Below are 18,711 nucleotides of genomic sequence, written 5' to 3'. Positions count from 1 at the left end.
CTCTGACCTCTTAAACCAGGTCCTTTGCTTGTCCTACTCCTACTTTCCTTGCCAGCATCCTCAGCTAAAGTCTTCTTCTGATGAAACCAGTGTAATCTTTCTTACTTGGTTAGAGCCTTGTGGGTTTCTTGGTTGATTCAGCATAACCCCAGCTCTCATCTGTCTCTCTGAGACTAAGTTCAGACATGAAAGTCCCCTAAATCCTGACTATGTCAAACAGAAACTAGGAGAAGCACAGGAAAACCGAAACTCAGAGCCTGTCCCATAGCATATTGCTCCACCAAGTTTCCTCTGAATGCCCATCCTGGGAGTCAGGCTGCCCAATACTGGTACTACTAATAAGGTGGTTTCCCCCAAACCCAAAGTAAACAGGCACAAGATCCTTACGTATTTAACACAGAGAGTACATATATCTGATTGCTTTTGCTCTTCTCCATCCCATGATTTATCATGGCTATGACACTGACATGAGATATGACTATGTTCTAAACTTCCAGAGTACCTCAGCCAAGCCTCACTATGCTAAGTGGAAGGAATGCTAGCATACAAATGGTTGAAGTTTAGACTCTGGAGTCATTCCTGAGTGTGAATTCTGGCTACTCCCCTTTCCAGCTCTGTGGCATTAAACAGTCCCTTTAACTCAGCAGTCTTGAACCTTTTTGGTACCAGGGAACAGTTTCGTGGAAGACAATTTTTCCATGAACTGGGGGAAGGTGGAGGGAATGGTTTCAGGATGAAACTGTTCCACCTCAAATCATCAAGCATTAGATGATCTCATAAGGATCATCTAATGAGATAAATCCTTAGATTCTCACACGGAGCATGCAACCTAGATCCCTGTGCAGTTCACAATCAGGTTCACGCTCCTATGAGAATCTAATGCTGCTGCTAATCTGACAGAAGGTAGAGCTCAGGTGGTCATGCTCATTCACCTGCCGCTCACCTCGTGCTGTGCTGCCCAGTTCCTAACAGGCCACAGACAGGTACTGGTCTGCAGCCCTGGGTTTGGGGACCCCTGCTTTAACTTGTCTGTTTCTCATTTTTCCCATGTGTAAAATTACAGGTTGGTAACAGTAACCAGTGCATAAAGTTGTTACATAAAGAGCTTCTTAGAACAGTGCCTGATACATATTAAGTGCTCAATAAATGTAAGCTATTCTTATCATTACTCTATTACCTGAGTCTTCTGGTCTCAGCCTTCAATAATTTAAATAAACTGCTTAAATTTCCTATAAAATCAGACATACTGACAATTGTTGACAGTGACAATCAGATTATTCACTAAGCCAAAATCTTCTTACAAGATTGTTGTTGTTGCTATATTGTACTTTCTATTAAAGTTCAACAACATAGTACTAAAAGCTGTAATCAACAGTGTCTTAGTTCATTTTGCACTGCTATAACAAAATACCTGAGACCAGCTAATTTATAAAGAACAGAAGTTTATTTTCTCATAGTTCTGGAGGCTGAGAAGTCCAAAATCAAGGTGCTGGCATTTGGTGAGGGCCTTCTTGCTGCATCATCAAATGGTGGAACACAGAAGGGCAAAAGCACAAGAGAGCAAGCTCACCTCACAAGCCCTTTTGATGATAGCATTAATCTATTCATGAGGCTGAAATCTTCATGACCTAAACACTTCTCATTAGGCCCCAACTCCCAACATTGTCGTACTGAGGATTAAGTTTCCAATACATGAATTCTGGGGGACACATTCAAACCATAGCAAACAGTAACACTTAACATTTACTGACCAATTTACTTTATGTCTGGTTCTAACTAAGCATTTTCATGCATTAATTTAATTCATTATCCCATCTATGCTTTGAGGTAGAAACTTCTTATTCTCATGGTAGACTTCTGCTGATATTTAAGATAAAAAGAAAATAAATTTAAGATGTTAGTTTGTTCTTAAGTAGAATTTTTTTTCTTTACTTTGGAGAAATAGTTGATTCTTGTCTACTGTTGGAATTTTCTCATTTGACTCATGTTAGAGGTTTTCTTTTTTTTTAACAAAGCTATAAATAAAGTGAACTAAGCAATTACTAGCTGTTTCAAATACAGTTGAATTTATGTGCTAAAAATTATTGGGAATTTTTAATGATTTCTCACATGCTTACACACTGGATCTTGTAATTCAAGCTTTGAAAAACATTCATTTTAAACAAAATACTTAACCTGTTCAAGACTGTCTGTAAAGGAATTCAAGAAATTTATGAATTTTTATATTTTTCTCTATCAAATTTAACTCTTCTCTATACATTATACTGTATGTAATTTTACCAATAAAAATGCTAATGTAGGTTTCATATAAAACATTCTTTTCACTTTTACGATTACCTGTTAAGAAGGTTCTCTACTTCTTGAACTTCTGATATGGACTCTTCATTATCAGAAAGGACACGAGTTTGAAATTTTCTATCTTGGAAATCATACAGCATCACAATAATAAGACTGCTCAAATGATCTGGCTATCAATGGAAAACATATATAAAGAAAAGTATACAAAAAATATCTAACCAGCAATATTTTCCATTCCATTATTTTTCATAACAGAGCAGGAATATGACTATTTTTACATAGTCTGATTGGATTTGGAGACAGGAAAGGTCTTCAAGATAGAAAAAAATCCAGAAAAAAAAAACTTTCAAAAGAGATAGTTTTTGGTATGTTCACCAAAATGAATGATATTAGAAGTCGAAAAGAATCTATATTTAAGAGGCTTTAATATTCAGCAAACTATTTCAATCTAAAGGCTTTAAAACACTTTCTTTTAAAAAAAAATCATGAAACGATGTAATTCTAAAACTTATCTACTTACTATTGTGGTACTTGGGAAGATACAGCTGTCTATCAATATAGTTTCCAAAATATCTTGATCTGCAAGACAAGGGAAAGGCCTATCACCGAAAATACAAAGTGAAAAATGAAAACTCTGGAATCAAAATATACTATAATAATGCCATAAAATACATTTACTTTCATATCTAAAATATACCTCAATTCTAGATAATGACTTAAATTACAACGACATGATAAATTTTTATAATCTTTATGAATGCTGGACCCTTATGACCTAGGGTCCGCAAGGAACCATAGTCAAAGAAGCATTATCTGAATAGTCAAAGCAGTAATAAAAGGATTCCAACCTTTAATGTATGGCCTTTGAAAAACTGTAAAGAGGATCTAATTAATAATGTTGAGCAACAGTTTTCTTATTCTTTTTATTATTGCTGGATTTGATTTGCTAAATTTTTTGGTTTTGTCTTGTTTGTTTTTAAGACAGAGTCTTGCTCTGTCATCTAGGCTGGAGTACAATGGTACGATCTCAGCTCACTGCAACGTCCGCCTCCCAGGTTCAAGCAATCCTGCCTCAGCCTCCAGAGTAGCTGGGACTACAGGTATGCATCACCACACCTGGCTAATTTTTGTGTTTTTTGTAGAGATGGCATTTCACCCTGTTAGCCAGGCTGGTCTCGAAACCCTGACCTCAGGTGATCCACCCGCCTAGACCTCCCAAAGTGCTGGGATTACAAGAATGAGCCACCATAACCGGCTGCTAATATTTTATTTAAAATTTTTGTTGTATGTTTATGTTCATCAGGGATGTTGGTCTATAATTTTCTTTTCTTGTAATAGCCTTGTCAGTGTTGGTATCAGAGTTTTGTAGCCTATGAGTGGAAACTGTTCTCTCTTCCTCTAATCTCTCAGAGTTTGTGTTAGATTGGTATTATTTCTTAACTATTCAGTCAAACTCAATAGTGAAGACATTGATGTGATGACCCAACAAACATTTAATCTAAGACCCAAATGACAAGGAGTTAGCCATGTGAATATCTAGGAAGGGACAGCACTCCAGGCAGAGGTTATGATAATTGCAAAGGCGGTTAAGAGGAAACAAATTGACATATTTAAAAACTTCCACAGGGAACACGAGTGTTCTTTTTGTTACAACTACTTAAACTATATATACATCATATAACAAAGGTTTTATTTTATTTATTTATTTATTTATCAGACGGAGTCTCACTCTATCACACCGGTTGGAGTGCAGTGGTGCAATCTTGGTTCACTGCAACCTCCGCCTCCTGGGTTCAAATGATTCTCCTGTCTCAGCCTACTCAGCAGCTAGGATTACAGGTCTGCATCACAGCATCACAGCTAATTTTTGTATTTTTAGTAGACAGGGTTTCACCATGTTGGCCAGGCTGGTGTCGAACTCCTGACCTCAGGTGATCTGCCCACCTCAGCCTCCCAAAGTGCTGGGATTAGAGGTGTGAGCCACCATTCCCGGCATATAACAAATGCTTTAATCAGTTGAACAGACAGGTAGGCCTGCCTAGCTTCAATTTATTCAACATTTATGGAAAACATAGTATAACCAAGGTATAAATTGAATTTACACCTTGAATTTGAATTCGTGAATTTTCTTTTTTTTTTTTTTAAACAGAGTCTTGCTGTGTCACCCAGGCTGGAGGGCAATGGTGCTATCACAGCTCACTGCAACCTCCACCTCCTGGGCTCAAGCAACCCTCCTGCCTCAGTCTCCCAAGTTGCTGGGACTACAGGTGTGTGGCACCACACCTGGCTAATTTTTGTATTTTTTACTTTTTTCTTGTTTTTATTTTTATTTATTTATTTATTTTTAATTATTCTTGTATTTTTTGTAGAGATGGGTTTTTGCCATGTTGGCTAAGTTGATCTCGAACTCCTGGCCTCAAGTGATCTGCACACTTTGGCTTCCCAGGCATGAGCCACCATGCCTGGCCTAAATTTCATTTTTCATTTGGGAGATAGGAAAACTAAAAAGAAGTGACTAATTTGGGAGCACAGACTCCAATTTTCCCACAGAAATCCTCTGGGAATCGTTATCCACATTCTAGCCACAATTTTGTACTTCACAAGGTAATTATCCCTTAAAAGGAAATGAAGTTTACAGTTTCACATCCTTAGTTCTTTCAAACCAATTCCCATCTACTTCATACTTTTTGTACAGTATTAGAAGAAAGAAGGACTTCTAACTTGGCAGATCTCTTTGATGCTGGACTCCTAAGAAATAGAAGAAGCTGGTGGGGTGTGGTGGCTCACGCCTGTAATCCCAGCACTTTGGGAGGCTGAGGCAGGTGGATCACTTGAGGTCAGGAGTTCAAGGCCAGTCTGGCTAACATGGTGAAACCCAGTTTCTACTAAAAATACAAAAAATTATCTGGGCATGGTGGCGCACCTGTAATCCCACCTACTTGGGAGGCTGAGGCAAGAGAATCTCTTGAACCTGGGAGGCAGAGGTTGCAGTGAGCCTAGATCGTGACATTGCACTCTGGCTTGGGCAACAAGAGCAAAACTCTGTCTCAAAAAAAAAAAAAAAAGGCAGGATGAACGAAAAGAGAACAGAACATGCTTTTCCCAATATTGCAGTTTTTCCCCCTAGGGCTCTTGTTAAAACCAGTGTCACCTTTGGGATGCCTTTGATATTGTGCAGAATGCATTACTTTTGTGTATATATATAATTTTACCTTCTCACATAGTAATATCAACATGAATAACTGTATACTTTATACAGATGCTCCTTGCCTTATGATGGGGTTATATCCTGATAAGCCCATCATAAGTTAAAAATATTGTATATCAAAAATGCATGGAATACATCTATCCTACCAAACATCATAGCTCAGCTTAGGCTATCTTAAACACATTCGGAACACTTACATAGGCCTGTAGTTGGGCAAAATTATCCAACACAAAGCCTATTTTATAATAAAGTGCTGACCATCTCGTGTAACTTATTTATTTGTTTATTTATTTATTGAGACAGAGTCTCACTCTGTCACCCAGGCTGGAGTACAGTGGTGCGATCTTGGCTCACCACAACCTCTGCTCCCGGGTTCAAGCAATTCTCCTGCCTCAGTCTCCTGAGTAGCTGGGACTACAGGCACCCGCCATCATGCCCAGCTAATTTTTGTATTTTTAGTAGAGACAGGGTTTCACCATATTGGCCAGGCTAGTCTCAAACTCCTGACCTTGTGATCCGCCCACCTTGGCCTCCCAAAGTGCTCGGATTACATGGGTGAGGCACTGCGCCCAGACCTTTTTTGTTTATTTTTATGTAACTTATTAAATACTGAAAGTAAAACACAGAATGGTTGTATGGGTACTCAAAGTATGGTTTCTACTGAAAGTGTATAGCTTTTACATCATGTTAAGTGGAAAAATTATAAGGACCCCCATCATAAATTGGGGACTGTGTATATGTTTTCTATGTGCTTGACAATGTTCTAAGTGCATTTCATATATTAATTCATTTAATCTCCATAACAACCATATGAATTAGGTTATTTCATAGGAAATGGGGCACAGCACAGTTAAGTAATATGTTCATAGTCACATAGCAAGGAGTCAAACCCAGGCAGTCTGGGACCAAAGTACATGCACTTCACCAAACATTATGCTGCCTTCCTCTTACTATTATTATGACAAACCAGAGTAACCAAATACACCACAGTGATAATGCCTAATTTAGGTTATCAGGACTTCCTTGAAAGTTGCAAGTATGCGTATTCTAGAATTCAGCCCGATAACTCCAATTATCTCTCCCTCTCCCCACTAATCAAAGCTTCTCTTCAGTCTGCTTCAGAGATCTCTTAACCACCATTTTACATGTTTCCATGTGGAGGGCCTTACCCTAGAGAAACACCTTAACTCTCTCTCTACCCTTCCTTACTGCTCCTCATGAAAGAAAAATTGGGTTTATTAGACAGGTGAAATTGGGAGAAGGAACTGGGGCATCGCTTTCCCTCTTCCCACTCAGCAGGCCTGGGTGGCCAAACTCTGGACATTCTAAAGAAAGGGTTGGCCTTTGATTAGTTCCTAGGAGATAACCTCTAAGTTCTTAGACTATCTTGTCTGATAAAGGTACCTTTTTTTTTCTTTTTTTTCCCTGGGGTCCTAGACCACACAGTATCAGCTTGGCCTCTGAAGAAGCTAGAGATTGAATAACTAAGGTCAGCCACATGACTGCAGCTTGTCTATGAGACTGACCCCCAATAAAAATGCTAAACAAACAGCAAGGCTCAGCTGAGCTTCGCTAGTTGGCAATGCTTCATTCATGTTGCCATTTATCACTGGTAGGAGAATTAAGCACTCTCCATAGACCACTCTGGGAAAGAAAAATAGGAAGCTTGCATCTAGTCTCTCCTGGATTCTGCCCTATGTACCTTTACTTGTTGCTGATTTTAATCTGTCCTTTCACTGTGATAAACTATAACCATAAGTATAACAGCTTTGCTGAGCTCTGTCAGTCCTTGTAGCAAATCATTGAATCTGGAGGTGGTCTTAGGAACCCCTGACTAGGCCGGGCGCGGTGGCTCAAGCCTGTAATCCCAGCGCTTTGGGAGGCCGAGACGGGCGGATCACGAGGTCAGAAGATCGAGACCATCCTGGCTAACATGGTGAAACCCCGTCTCTACTAAAAAATACAAAAAACTAGCCGGGTGAGGTGGCGGGCGCCTGTAGTCCCAGCTACTCGGGAGGCTGAGGCAGGAGAATGGCGTAAACCCGGGAGGCGGAGCTTGCAGTGAGCTGAGATCCGGCCACTGCACTCCAGCCCGGGCGACAGAGCGAGACTCCGTCTCAAAAAAAAAAAAAAAAAAAAAAAGGAACCCCTGACTAAAATTACTAATTCTCAAAAGCTATAACCAAACCATATGTTAAGCATTTACTAAGTTTTTCACTGACAGATTATATGATTCTGAAATCACCAGGTTAATGCTACAATCTGTTCCTAGATTCGAAGTTCAACAACAATACAAACCTAGAGAAGGTGGAGAAAGAAGCCAGGAAAAAGATCAGCAATTTCAGGGATATCTCTTTCTCCAAGTTTTTGTTTGTTTGTTTGTTCATTTCTTTAAAGAAAAAATTTGCCAGGTTTTTATTTTTTTTTTTAATTTTTCGGCCGGGCACAGTGGCTCAAGCCTGTAATCCCAGCACTTTGGGAGGCCAAAGCAGGCGGATCACGAGGTCAGGAGATCGAGACCATCCTGGCTAACACGCTGAAACCCCAACTGTACTAAAAACACAAAAAATTAGCTGGGCATGCTGGCGGGCACCTGTAGTCCCAGCTACTAGGGAGGCTGAGGCAGGAGAATCACTTGAACCAAGGAGGAAGAGGTTACAGTGAGCCAAGATCGTGCCACTGCACTCTAGCCTGGGAGACAGAGCAAGGCTCCATCTCAAAAAAAAAAAAAATCTTGTTCCTTGAAACACACCGAGATTCTTCCAAAAAATAAATTGGCAGCCAGGCGTGGTGGCTCATGCCTGTAATCCCAGCACTTTGTAAGGCTGAGGCAGGTGGATCACGAGGTCCGGAGATTGAGACCATCCTGGCTAACATGGTGAAAGCCCGTCTCTACTTAAAATACAAAAAACTTAGCCGGGCGTGGTGGCGGGCGCCTGTAGTCCCAGCTACTCAGGAGGCTGAGGCAGGAGAATGGCATGAACCCAGGAGGCGGAGCGTGCAGTGAGCTGAGATCGCACCACTGCACTCCAGCTTGGGCAACAGAGCGAGACTCCATCATAAATAAATAAATAAATAAATAGGCTACTAGTACTGTACTGCTCTGACAAAACTCTAAATAGGAATAGGCTACTTTTCATTAGTAATTCTACTTTCGTTAGCAGAAAATTGACCTTGGGCTTATTTGGTAAAGCAGAAATAATGGCACTCTTCATTTCAAAAAACATTTTACGGAGCCCTTTAAGTCTTTAAAAGGTTAATCAGATAAATATACTTCCTGCCTTGAAAGACCTTATATACAATGAAGGACATCAACAAAGGAACAAGCAATAAAACTGAAAAGCATAAGACACAACCAAAGGAATACAGTTAATGTTTGTATAATTAAGAGATTTTCTGTTATTGTTTTTCTTCTCCTACTTCCTTAAATATTATGGTAATGTGATTTAATTACCTGTTCACAAATTCACAAACAAAAGGCACCATTACTCAAGCTCTCTTTAATTTTCACAATAACCTTTGCAGTTTTACAGCTCCTGTAAAATCTTAGGGAAGAAATTCTGAGTTTTCTTACCTGAACCATTATTTCTTGAACTTATACTGTATAAGCCAGACATAAGTTTACAAAATATCACATGTGAAAGTATTGACAGAACACTGGTAATACAGAAGATAAAAGTGAAATGCATAAAAGCCTCCAATATTTTAAAAGTAAAATAGCAGATGGCCTGTTGTGGTGGCTCACATTTGTAATTCCAGCAATTTGGGAGGACAAGGTGGGCGGATTACCTGAGGTCAGGAGTTCAAGACCAGCCTGGCCAACATGGTGAAACCCCCATCTGCACTAAAAATACAAAAATTAGCTGGGCATGGTGGCAGGCACCTGTAATCCCAGCTACTTGGAAGGCCGAGGCAGGGAATCACTTGAACCCAGGAGGCTGAGGTTGCACTGAACCGAGATTTTACGATTGACTGCACTCCAGCCTGGGTGACAGAGCAAGACTCTGTCTCCAAAAAAAAAAAAAAAAAAAAAAAAAAAGGAAAATAGCAGGCTCCTAATTATCTTGGAAAACCCACTACATAAAATTCTGATTTTATTCTATTTGCACATTCAAGAATTATTGATAATTTAAAGCAAGACCATTGTATTAGTCCGTTTTTATGCTGCTGATAAAGATATACCCAAGACTGGGGAATTTACAAAAGACAGAGGTTTAATGGACTTACAGTTCCACATGGCTGGGGAGGCCTCACAATCATGGCAGAAGGTGAAAGGCACATCTCATATGGCGGCAGACAAGGGAAGAGAGCTTGTAGAGGGATACTACCCCTTATAGAACCATCAGATCTCATGACACTTATTCACTATCATGAGAACAGTACAAGAAAGACCTGTCCCCATGATTCAATTACTTCCCACCAGGTCCCTCCCACAATACGTGGGAATTTAAGATGAGATTTGGGTGAGGACACAGCCAAAACATATCAACCGTATTATTATAAGAAAAAATATATTTAACAAGTAAACAATACCATTTTACCTTATAATTTGAACTTATAAAAATGAACGTTTCAAGAAAAGAAGTTTTGTAAAGGTCTATAACAATTTATTTGAATGGGATTTCTGTGTCATTAAGAAAGATCACAGCACTTTGGGAGGCCAAGGCAGGTGGATCACGAGGTCAGGAGTTCAAGACCAGGCTTGCCAAGATGGTGAAGCCCCATCTCTACTAAAAATACAAGAATGAGGCCGGGCACGATGGCTCACGCCTGTAATCCCAGCACTTTGGGAGGCCGAGACAGGCGGATCACGAGGTCAGGAGATCGAGACCATCGTGGCTAACACGGTGAAACCCCGTCTCTACTAAAAATACAAAAACTAGCTGGGCGCGGTGACAGGCACCTGTAGTCCCAGCTACACGGGAGGCTGAGGCAGGAGAATGGCGTGAACCCGGGAGGCGGAGCTTGCAGTGAGTGGAGATCGCCGCCACTGCACTCCAGCCTGGGCGACAGACCGAGACTCCACCGAAAAAAAAAATAAAAAATAAATAAAAAAATTAGCCAGGCGTGGTGGTGGGTGCCACTTGGGAGCTACTTGGGAGACTGGGGCAGAGAAGTGCTTGAACCTGGGTGGTGGAGGTTGCAGTGAGCCTAGATCGTGCCACTGCACTCCAGCCTGGGTGACAGAGTGAGACTCCATCCCAAAAAAAGAAAAAAGAAAGAAAGATAAAACAATCACAATATCTTTCATAAAATAGAAAATAGGATGGAGAGGACAAAAACAATCTATCACACATATCAGTTTAATCCAATCATTTAGTTAATGCATTAATTTTATGTGGAATTATAATTCAGGCTTTTTTTTTTTTTTTTTTTTTTTTTTTTTTTGAGACAGAGTCTCGCTCTGTCACCCGGGCTGGAGTGCAGTGGCACGATCTAGGCTCACTGCAACCTCCACCACCCAGGTTCAAGCACTTCTCTGCCCCAGTCTCCCAAGTAGCTCCCAAGTGGCACCCACCACCACGCCTGGCTAATTTTTTTATTTATTTTTTTATTTTTTTTGCAGTGGAGTCTCGGTCTGTCGCCCAGGCTGGAGTGCAGTGGCCGGATCTCAACTCACTGCAAGCTCCGCCTCCTGGGTTGACGCCATTCTCCTGCCTCAATCTCCCGAGTAGCTGGGACTACAGACGCCCGCCACCTCGCCCGGCTAGTTTTTTGTATTTTTTTAGTAGAGACGGGGTTTCACCGGGTTAGCCAGGATGGTCTCGATCTTCTGACCTCGTGATCCGCCCGCCTCAGCCTCCCAAAGTACTGGGATTACAGGCTTGAGCCACCGCGCCCGGCCAATTCAGGCTTTTCTTATTGAGTACTAAAGGTAATACTCAATATTCTATTAGGAGAACAAATTGCCTAGAATTCTAGAATTAATATTAAATGCCAATTAATCAACGCAGCTGCCCAGTCCGCATTTCATTGTTGCTAGAAAAAAAGTATAAAAATGTTCATCTGATTCATTACATGAAATGCAACACTTTGGTTGGGGAAGAGGGGAAGAAGAGGGATGAAACAAAATCTCAAAGATTAAACTGGAGGAGGAAGAATGGTTAAGACAGACTTAAAAGGAAAAGAAAAATTACTGAACAGGAGAAAACAAAGAAACGAAAAATAAAGAGAAGTTGTTTCACATCATACAAATTTTTCTCCATGACAAATTGCTGACTTCAGAGTTAAGCTACATTATCTCTGCAAACAACCAAAAATATATATTCCTATCTAAATAATCAGTGAGACATTTTAATTCAACTGAGCATTTTTTTTTTTTAATTTTTAAAAATAGAGATGGGGGCAGGGCAGGGTGGCTCACACCTGTAATCCCAGCACTTTGGGAGGCCCAAGTGGGCGGATCACAAGGTCAAGAGATCGAGACCATCCCGCTAACACAGTGAAACCCCATCCCTACTAAAAGTACAAAAAATTAGCTGGGCATGGTGGCGGGCACCTGTAGTCCCAGCTACTGGGGAGGCTGAGGCAGGAGAATGGCGTGAACCCAGGAGGCGGAGCTTGCAGTGAGCCAAGATTGCACCACTGCACACCAGCCTGGGCGACAGAGCGAGACTCTGTCTCAAAAAAATAAAAAATAGAAATAAAATTAGAGATGGGGGTCTTGCTATGTTGTCCAGGTTTGTCTTGAACTCCTGAACTCCAAGCAATCCTCCCACCTCCGCCTCCCAAAGTACTGGGATTACAAGTGTAAGCCACTGCGCGTGGCTGAACTGAGTAATTAACTGCCTCCTATGAACAAGGATGTACAAGGCTCATTAAGTACTAAGAAAATCATGCAAAAGAGTGTTGCCCTTTTTGAGGTGTCTCTTCTGCTCTGCTCATCATTTTGGCCATGCTGCTAATATTCTAAACATTTCTGGAACTTCTTTTTGGAACTACATTCAGTCAGTTTACAAACCAACATAAAGTTTTTAGTCACAGCTAGTACTAAAACAAACAACTTCAGGCCTTTTGACTGCTCTCCTCATAGTAACAATATTTGGTCATTTCCTAGTGTCAATTCCACATTTAGATTGATTTTTTTTTTTTGACAGGGTCTTGCTCTGTCACCAGTTTAGAGTGCAATGACACCATCTTTTTTTTTTTTTTTTTTTTTTTTTTTTTGAGACGGAGTCTCGCTCTGTCGCCGGGGCTGGAGTGCAGTGGCCGGATCTCAGCTCACTGCAAGCTCCAAGCTCCGCCTCCCGGGTTTACGCCATTCTCCTGCCTCAGCCTCCCGAGTAGCTGGGACTACAGGAGCCAGCCACCTCGCCCGGCTAGCTTTTTGTATTTTTTAGTAGAGACGGGGTTTCACCGTGTTAGCCAGAAAGGTCTCGAACTCCTGACCTCGTGATCTGCCCGTCTCGGCCTCCCAAAGTGCTGGGATTACAGGTTTGAGCCACTGCGCCCGGCAGTGACACCATCTTGGCTCACTGCAACCTCTGCCTCCCAGGCTCAAGCGATCCTCCCACCTCAACATCCCAAGTATCTGGGACTACAGACATGAACAAGGAGGTACAAGGCTCATTAAGTACTAAGTACTAAGCCACCACACTGGGCTAATTTTTAAATTTTTTGTAGAGACGAGATCTCACTATGTGCCCAGGCTGGTCTTGAACGCCTGAGCTCAAACAATCCTCTCACCTTGGCCTCGAAAAGTGCTGGGATTACAGGCCTGAGCAACCACCCCTGGCCTCAGATTGATAACTAACCATCCTTGAGGGAATCTTTAACACTGAGTCTCAAACCCTGAAGGCAAATTAGAAAGGGAAGTTCTACTAAAGTTTGGCTCCTCCCATTAAAGCTATTAGCTACACGAATGGGATAGTCTTAATTGGGGTTGGTATAATTTTAACATTCATTTTTTAAATTTTGCACCTTTTCTTTTTATTCTGTCTCTGTTCCTCTCCCCATCCTCCTTTACTGGTTTTATATTTGTGAAAGCTCATAAACTAAAATACCAAAAAAGATAAATACAGGGAATGGAAAGAAATACACAGGGAGGCCGGGCATGGTGGCTCATTGCCTGTAATCCCAGCACTTTGGGAGGCTGAAGCGGGAGGATCCCTTGAGGTTCAAAGTTTGAGACCAGCCCAGACAATAGAGACCCCCAACTCTACGGAGGAAAACAAACAAACAAACAAAATACAGGGAGAGGGAAATTATCATCGGAAGAAATTGTTTCCCTGTTCAATTTAATGACCGCACACTACACCGCTCTAAGGACAAAGCACAGTGCACAGCGAAATCTGCACTCCTGGGCTGTAAGAATTAGTTTCATTGGAACCCTAATTCCTTGACACTTGCAGTTAACCAAAGAGATGCACATGCCTAAAACCAAAACCTGGTGTGAATAAGGGGCAGGGAGGAGGAGGGCTGCATTCCCCAAATTCTCTCGCTATTATTTTCTTTTAGTGTTGATCCTCCAGACTGGCACAACTCACATTTCAGGGCACTGAAAGCCAGCTCATAAGACAAACGCTGAAAGGACTGATCCTCAGACTCGGAGAAGGACCGCAGGGGTTCATTCCCATACTTGATTAAGACTTTCTGTGCCGACTTTTCGATTCGAATACCCTGAAAAATGTTCGCTGCCATGACATAAACGGAGTCCGGATAGCCCGTTTTTTCGGGTGCACCAGCTGAGCTTTTCCCATCGGACAGAGCCAGAGAAGTGAGTTGGGAGATGATCTCGGGATCTTCTTCGTTCGAAAACTCCAGTTCGCCCGTGGAGTTCAGCATGTCTGCCCCTCGCCTGTCGTGAGTCCCTCGCCCTGGGGTTAGAATTTCGATGTTCCAGGAAATGGCTTTCCACGCATCTGCAGCATGGCCTCTGTGAAGAGAGAAGGTGATCGCAGTAAATCACTCTGCAGCACCCTTCCGGGTGGCCCCCTTCGTTGTGGCCTTAAAGACTAAGAGGGGACATTTCCTGGCTCATCTGAGTGTCCCAGACTTCGAGTCGGACAAGCAGCTCACGAAACTTCCACACGCTCAATTAAAAAAAAAAAAAAAAAAAAAAGGCGTCGAGGAGAGGTGCGGCGGCGGCGGCGGCGGCGGGAGAAGCGCCCCGAGGAGACCGGCGGCTTCCTCCAGAGCCCCGTTCGCGTCCCCACAGCCCAGTCACCGGCTCCCGGGACTCCTCCCTTACCCGAGGGCAGATGGTTCCCGGGGCTTCGGGGACGAAGATGCGGAGGCCGGCGTCGGTCACAGGCCCTCGGGAGCCCCGGGACTGTGGGGCGACGGCTGCTGCCCGCGAAGGCCGTTTGGCTCAAATGCAGCCACTCCCACTGGCCGGATTCGAGGCAGGGGGGTCGCGGCCTCTGACGCCCGGTTCGCTCCGGTGTGGTGAAGTTGTCTCGCCTGGCCTCGCGCGTGAGGCCTTCGCGGACTTGGCGGCGGAGAAGGGTGAGCGCGGAGCCCGGGATCTGGCGGGCTCAGGCGGAGGAAGTCTCAGCCTCCCGAGTCTCTGGCAGTCGACCTGTCGGGGACCCGGTCTTCATGGCAACCGCGAGCGGAGGTGGGGCAGGGGGCGCGGCGCGCGGGCTGTTCCCGCGGGATTTGGCGGGTGCCGCTTGTCGCCGGGAGAGTCGCTCTTCCCCTTGCGCGCGGGGACACCTGTTTCAGCCCCTCCGAGCCAGAGGCCTCTTGCACAGTTCCTGAACATCACCGGGCCTGAATGTGTGACCTTGGCTTTGTTTATAAACATTTGGTCACGTAGTACCAAAACCACGTAGTACTGTGGTTTTCAACTCACAAGTCCCTGAAGTCCCTGTTAAAAATACACATTCTTTAAAACATTTTTTAATATAGTAATAATATTTTTTGAGACATGGTCTCGCTCTGTCGCCCAGGCCGGAGTGCAGTGGCGCAATTTCGGCCCAACTGCAGCCTCCGCCTCCCCGATTCAAGTACTTCTCATGCCTCAGCCTCCCGAACAGCTGGGATTACAGGTGCCCGCCATGACACCCCGCTAATTTTTGTATTTTTCGTAGAGATGGCGTTTCGCCATGTTCGTCAGGTTGGTCTCGGACTCCTGACCTCAAGTCATCCGCCTGCCTCGGCCTCCCAACGTGCTGGGATTACATGCGTGAGCCATCGCGCCCAATCTGTAATAATTTTTTGTAAATAACAGTGACGAGGTACCATTATGCTGCCCAGGGTGTTCTCGAACTCCTGGGCTCAAGCAGTCCTCCCGCCTTGGCCTCCCAAAGTGCTTGGATTTCAGGCGTGAACCACCGCCTCCAGCTGAAAAAAATCCTTGGAACCCATCCCAGAGATTTGAGTCTGTAAGACCCAGTAATTTGCATTTTCATCAGGTAACTCTGGCGATTCTAATGCAATCAGCCCAAAGACCACAGTCTGAAAAACTCTGGTATAGTTGAAAGACAACTGGTCCTGATTCCACCTCTGCCTTTCCTCCTTAGGGATTTGCCCTTCTCTCCTTAGTCTAAGGCCATGTCCATTTCCAGCCAGTGGTTAGTGGGATAAAGGAGAAAGAGAGGGCAGTCCTTATTTTTCAATGACCTGAAAGGTGCACATATCACTTTGGCTCACATTTTATTGGTCAGAACTCAGTCATATACCCAGCAACCAAGAGGCTGGTAAATGTGTCCAGCTAAAAATAAGGGAACTATTACTGTAGAAGGAGAGAATGGATAATGGGGAAAAAATTAGCAGTACAGAACTCTAACCCCGACCCCCTCTCTCAGAAATCCACCCACTTTCATTATCCCCAGAATACGTTAAACGTTCCATAACATTTTATGTATACATGCATTCATTCATTCGTTTAACAAGTATATATTAAATTCTTGCTGTGTCCCTGGCATTGTGTTCAGCCCTACAAGTAAAAGAATGACGTATAGAAATGATCAGAGACCTGGCCGGGCGTGGTGGCTTGCGCCTGTAATGCCAGCACTTTGGGAGGCCCAGGCGGGCAGATCACGAGGTCAGGAGATTGAGACCATTCTGGCTAACACGGTGAAACCCTGTCTCTACTAAAAATACAAAAAATTAGCCGGGCGTGGTGGCGGGCGCCTGTAGTCCCAGCTACTCAGGAGGCTGAGGCCAGAGAATGGCGTGAACCTGGGAGGCGGAGCTTGCAGTGAGCAGAGATTGCGCCACTGCACTCCAGCCTGGGTGACAGAGTAAGACGCCATCTCAAAAAAAAAAAAAAAAAAAAAAAAAAAAATCAGAGACCTTGCTCTCAAGAAATTAAAGATTGATATACTTGTATTTGGGTACCTTTTCATTTTTATTATAAATATTTGTGTACATACCTGTATTACCCCTCTTCTGCCATATTTCTATCCACACAACACACACACTCTAAAATAGTCTTGTTATATAGCTTTATCTTTTCATTTTTATTATATGTCTTTTTTATTCCCAGATGCTAGCAAAATACCACTCTCTTTCACATACATTCACAGAAGATTACAAATATGGAAGGCGTCTTAGAGGTCATGCTGTGTTTTATCATGCATCACCGAGTACACAGTACACTATGCAGAAAATGTGAGGCAATAGTTAGCTATAAACTTTGAAATATTGTCATTCAAAATATAATTTGAGGAGTTTCTTTTATTTAATAATAGTTCAATGTAAGTAACACTTCACTATATTGAAAACAAGATTTAACGAGTCTCTATTCCCAAGATAGAGCTTAGGCAAAGAATTGTTGGGTTAGCAAATTCTTGGTTACTATTTACTTTAATCATGTGTATAATTCTGCCTCCTTTCTTCTCACTCCTGGTTTATAACCTCATTGTGGACTTAATGTATTTGAGGGGCGGGTCAGAGGAGAGCATATTAAATTTCAGTGAACACTGTAAAAAAGTAACCATAGAGACAGGCATATGAATTCAACTGTTGTGAAAGCAGGATAGTAAAAAAAAAAAAAAAAAAAAAAAAAATGTGGTTTTTGTGTAAGTTACACTCTGTAACATGACCAGAGCATTAAATTAGAGATGAGGAGAAAATCAAAAGTTACCTGAGGCTTTCTGCCAAAGGAAATTAATGATTTTTCTTTCCCCAGGTGGTCGAGTATTTAAGATATTTGTAAATTAACATTCTTGCATTTGATTCAGAGTACTAGTATGTTAGGCACATGAATATTCAAAATACATCTGCTCACTTTCATCAGTTTGATCTAGACAATATAAAATGATGCCCAGTTCCACTGAAGCCTGTTACAGAAATATAAAAAGCGTAAGAAACATAAAGAATTTTAACTTATGTTCTTAAACACCAGGACTCCACTTCCAGTTATTGCTTCTTAGAAACAATATGGTAAATTTTCTTTGCAACACCTTTTGCAGGTTCCCCTGTCACCTATCCTGGAGTGCAGTGGTGTGATCATAACTCACTGCAGCCTGGAACTCCTGATGGCTCAAGCAATCCTCCCGCCTCAGCCTCCTGAGTACCTGGGACAACAGGCATGCCACCACACCTAGCTAATTGTTTTGTACTTTTGTAGAGGTGGGGTCTCGCCATGTTACCCAGGCTGGTGTCCCCTGAGCTCAAGGAATCCTCCCACCTTGGCCTCCCAAGGTGCTGGGATTATAGGCATGAGTGACCATGTTCAGCCTTTAATTATTTTTGTTTTATAAAGTGTTTAATTATAGACCTAAGCTATATCCAGTTGAAACTCTGGGGACTAGGGCAAGCCATCAGGAGTGCTATTTGAGAATCATTAGGGCCTTGTGGGTTAGGTACATTTGGGGGCTGAATTATTCCATCCCCAGAGGATGAAAGTGAATAGATGCTCAAGAAAGCATCACTTGAGGTAGATGAACTTCGTTCTGTGATGCTGGGTGAAAGTTGGTATGGAGGAACACTTTACATATGCTAGAGAGTAGCGTTACTCAAGTATCCTCTTGACACTTAGCCAAAAGATTAGCCAAAGAGTCATAACCACTTGCAGAGGAGAAAAAAAATATCTCCCTTAATTTGGAAGCAGAAGATTCGAAAACGATTCCTGAAGGGTGGGGCAAGTGTAGAAGAATGAAACTCCACACCATAGCAGTTCAGAGGCAGCACCATTAGAAAGAACACTCTTGAGATTTAGAAGCCAAAAATGGCAAGAGCAAATGAGGAGGAGTTTGAGTGACCTAGGATACAAGGGGAAAGAAGATTCAGGGCCAGGTGTGGTGGCTCACGCC

The 18,711-nt window shown here is 42.7% G+C and overlaps 1 protein-coding gene across 1 annotated transcript in view; it reads right to left on the bottom strand.

The window, feature by feature from the left end:
• Nucleotides 1-14,873, bottom strand: part of NSUN7 (NOP2/Sun RNA methyltransferase family member 7) — a 56,186-nt gene extending 41,313 nt beyond the window's left edge. Inside the window, exons 1-4 of the mRNA XM_010384659.2 lie at nt 14,697-14,873; nt 13,993-14,381; nt 2,819-2,877; nt 2,338-2,468 (exon numbers count right to left, since the gene is read on the bottom strand). Coding sequence (XP_010382961.2) covers nt 2,338-2,468; nt 2,819-2,877; nt 13,993-14,290 — 488 coding nt within the window. The 5' untranslated portion in view covers nt 14,291-14,381; nt 14,697-14,873. The remainder of the gene's footprint in view (nt 1-2,337; nt 2,469-2,818; nt 2,878-13,992; nt 14,382-14,696) is intronic.
• Between the last annotated feature and the right edge of the window lie 3,838 nt (nt 14,874-18,711).

This window comes from Rhinopithecus roxellana, chromosome 2, assembly GCF_007565055.1.
Source record: "Rhinopithecus roxellana isolate Shanxi Qingling chromosome 2, ASM756505v1, whole genome shotgun sequence".
In the NCBI taxonomy this organism is placed as follows: domain Eukaryota; kingdom Metazoa; phylum Chordata; class Mammalia; order Primates; family Cercopithecidae; genus Rhinopithecus; species Rhinopithecus roxellana.
Note: the sequence above shows the minus strand (reverse complement) of the source record. Positions and strands in the feature narration are given on the sequence as shown.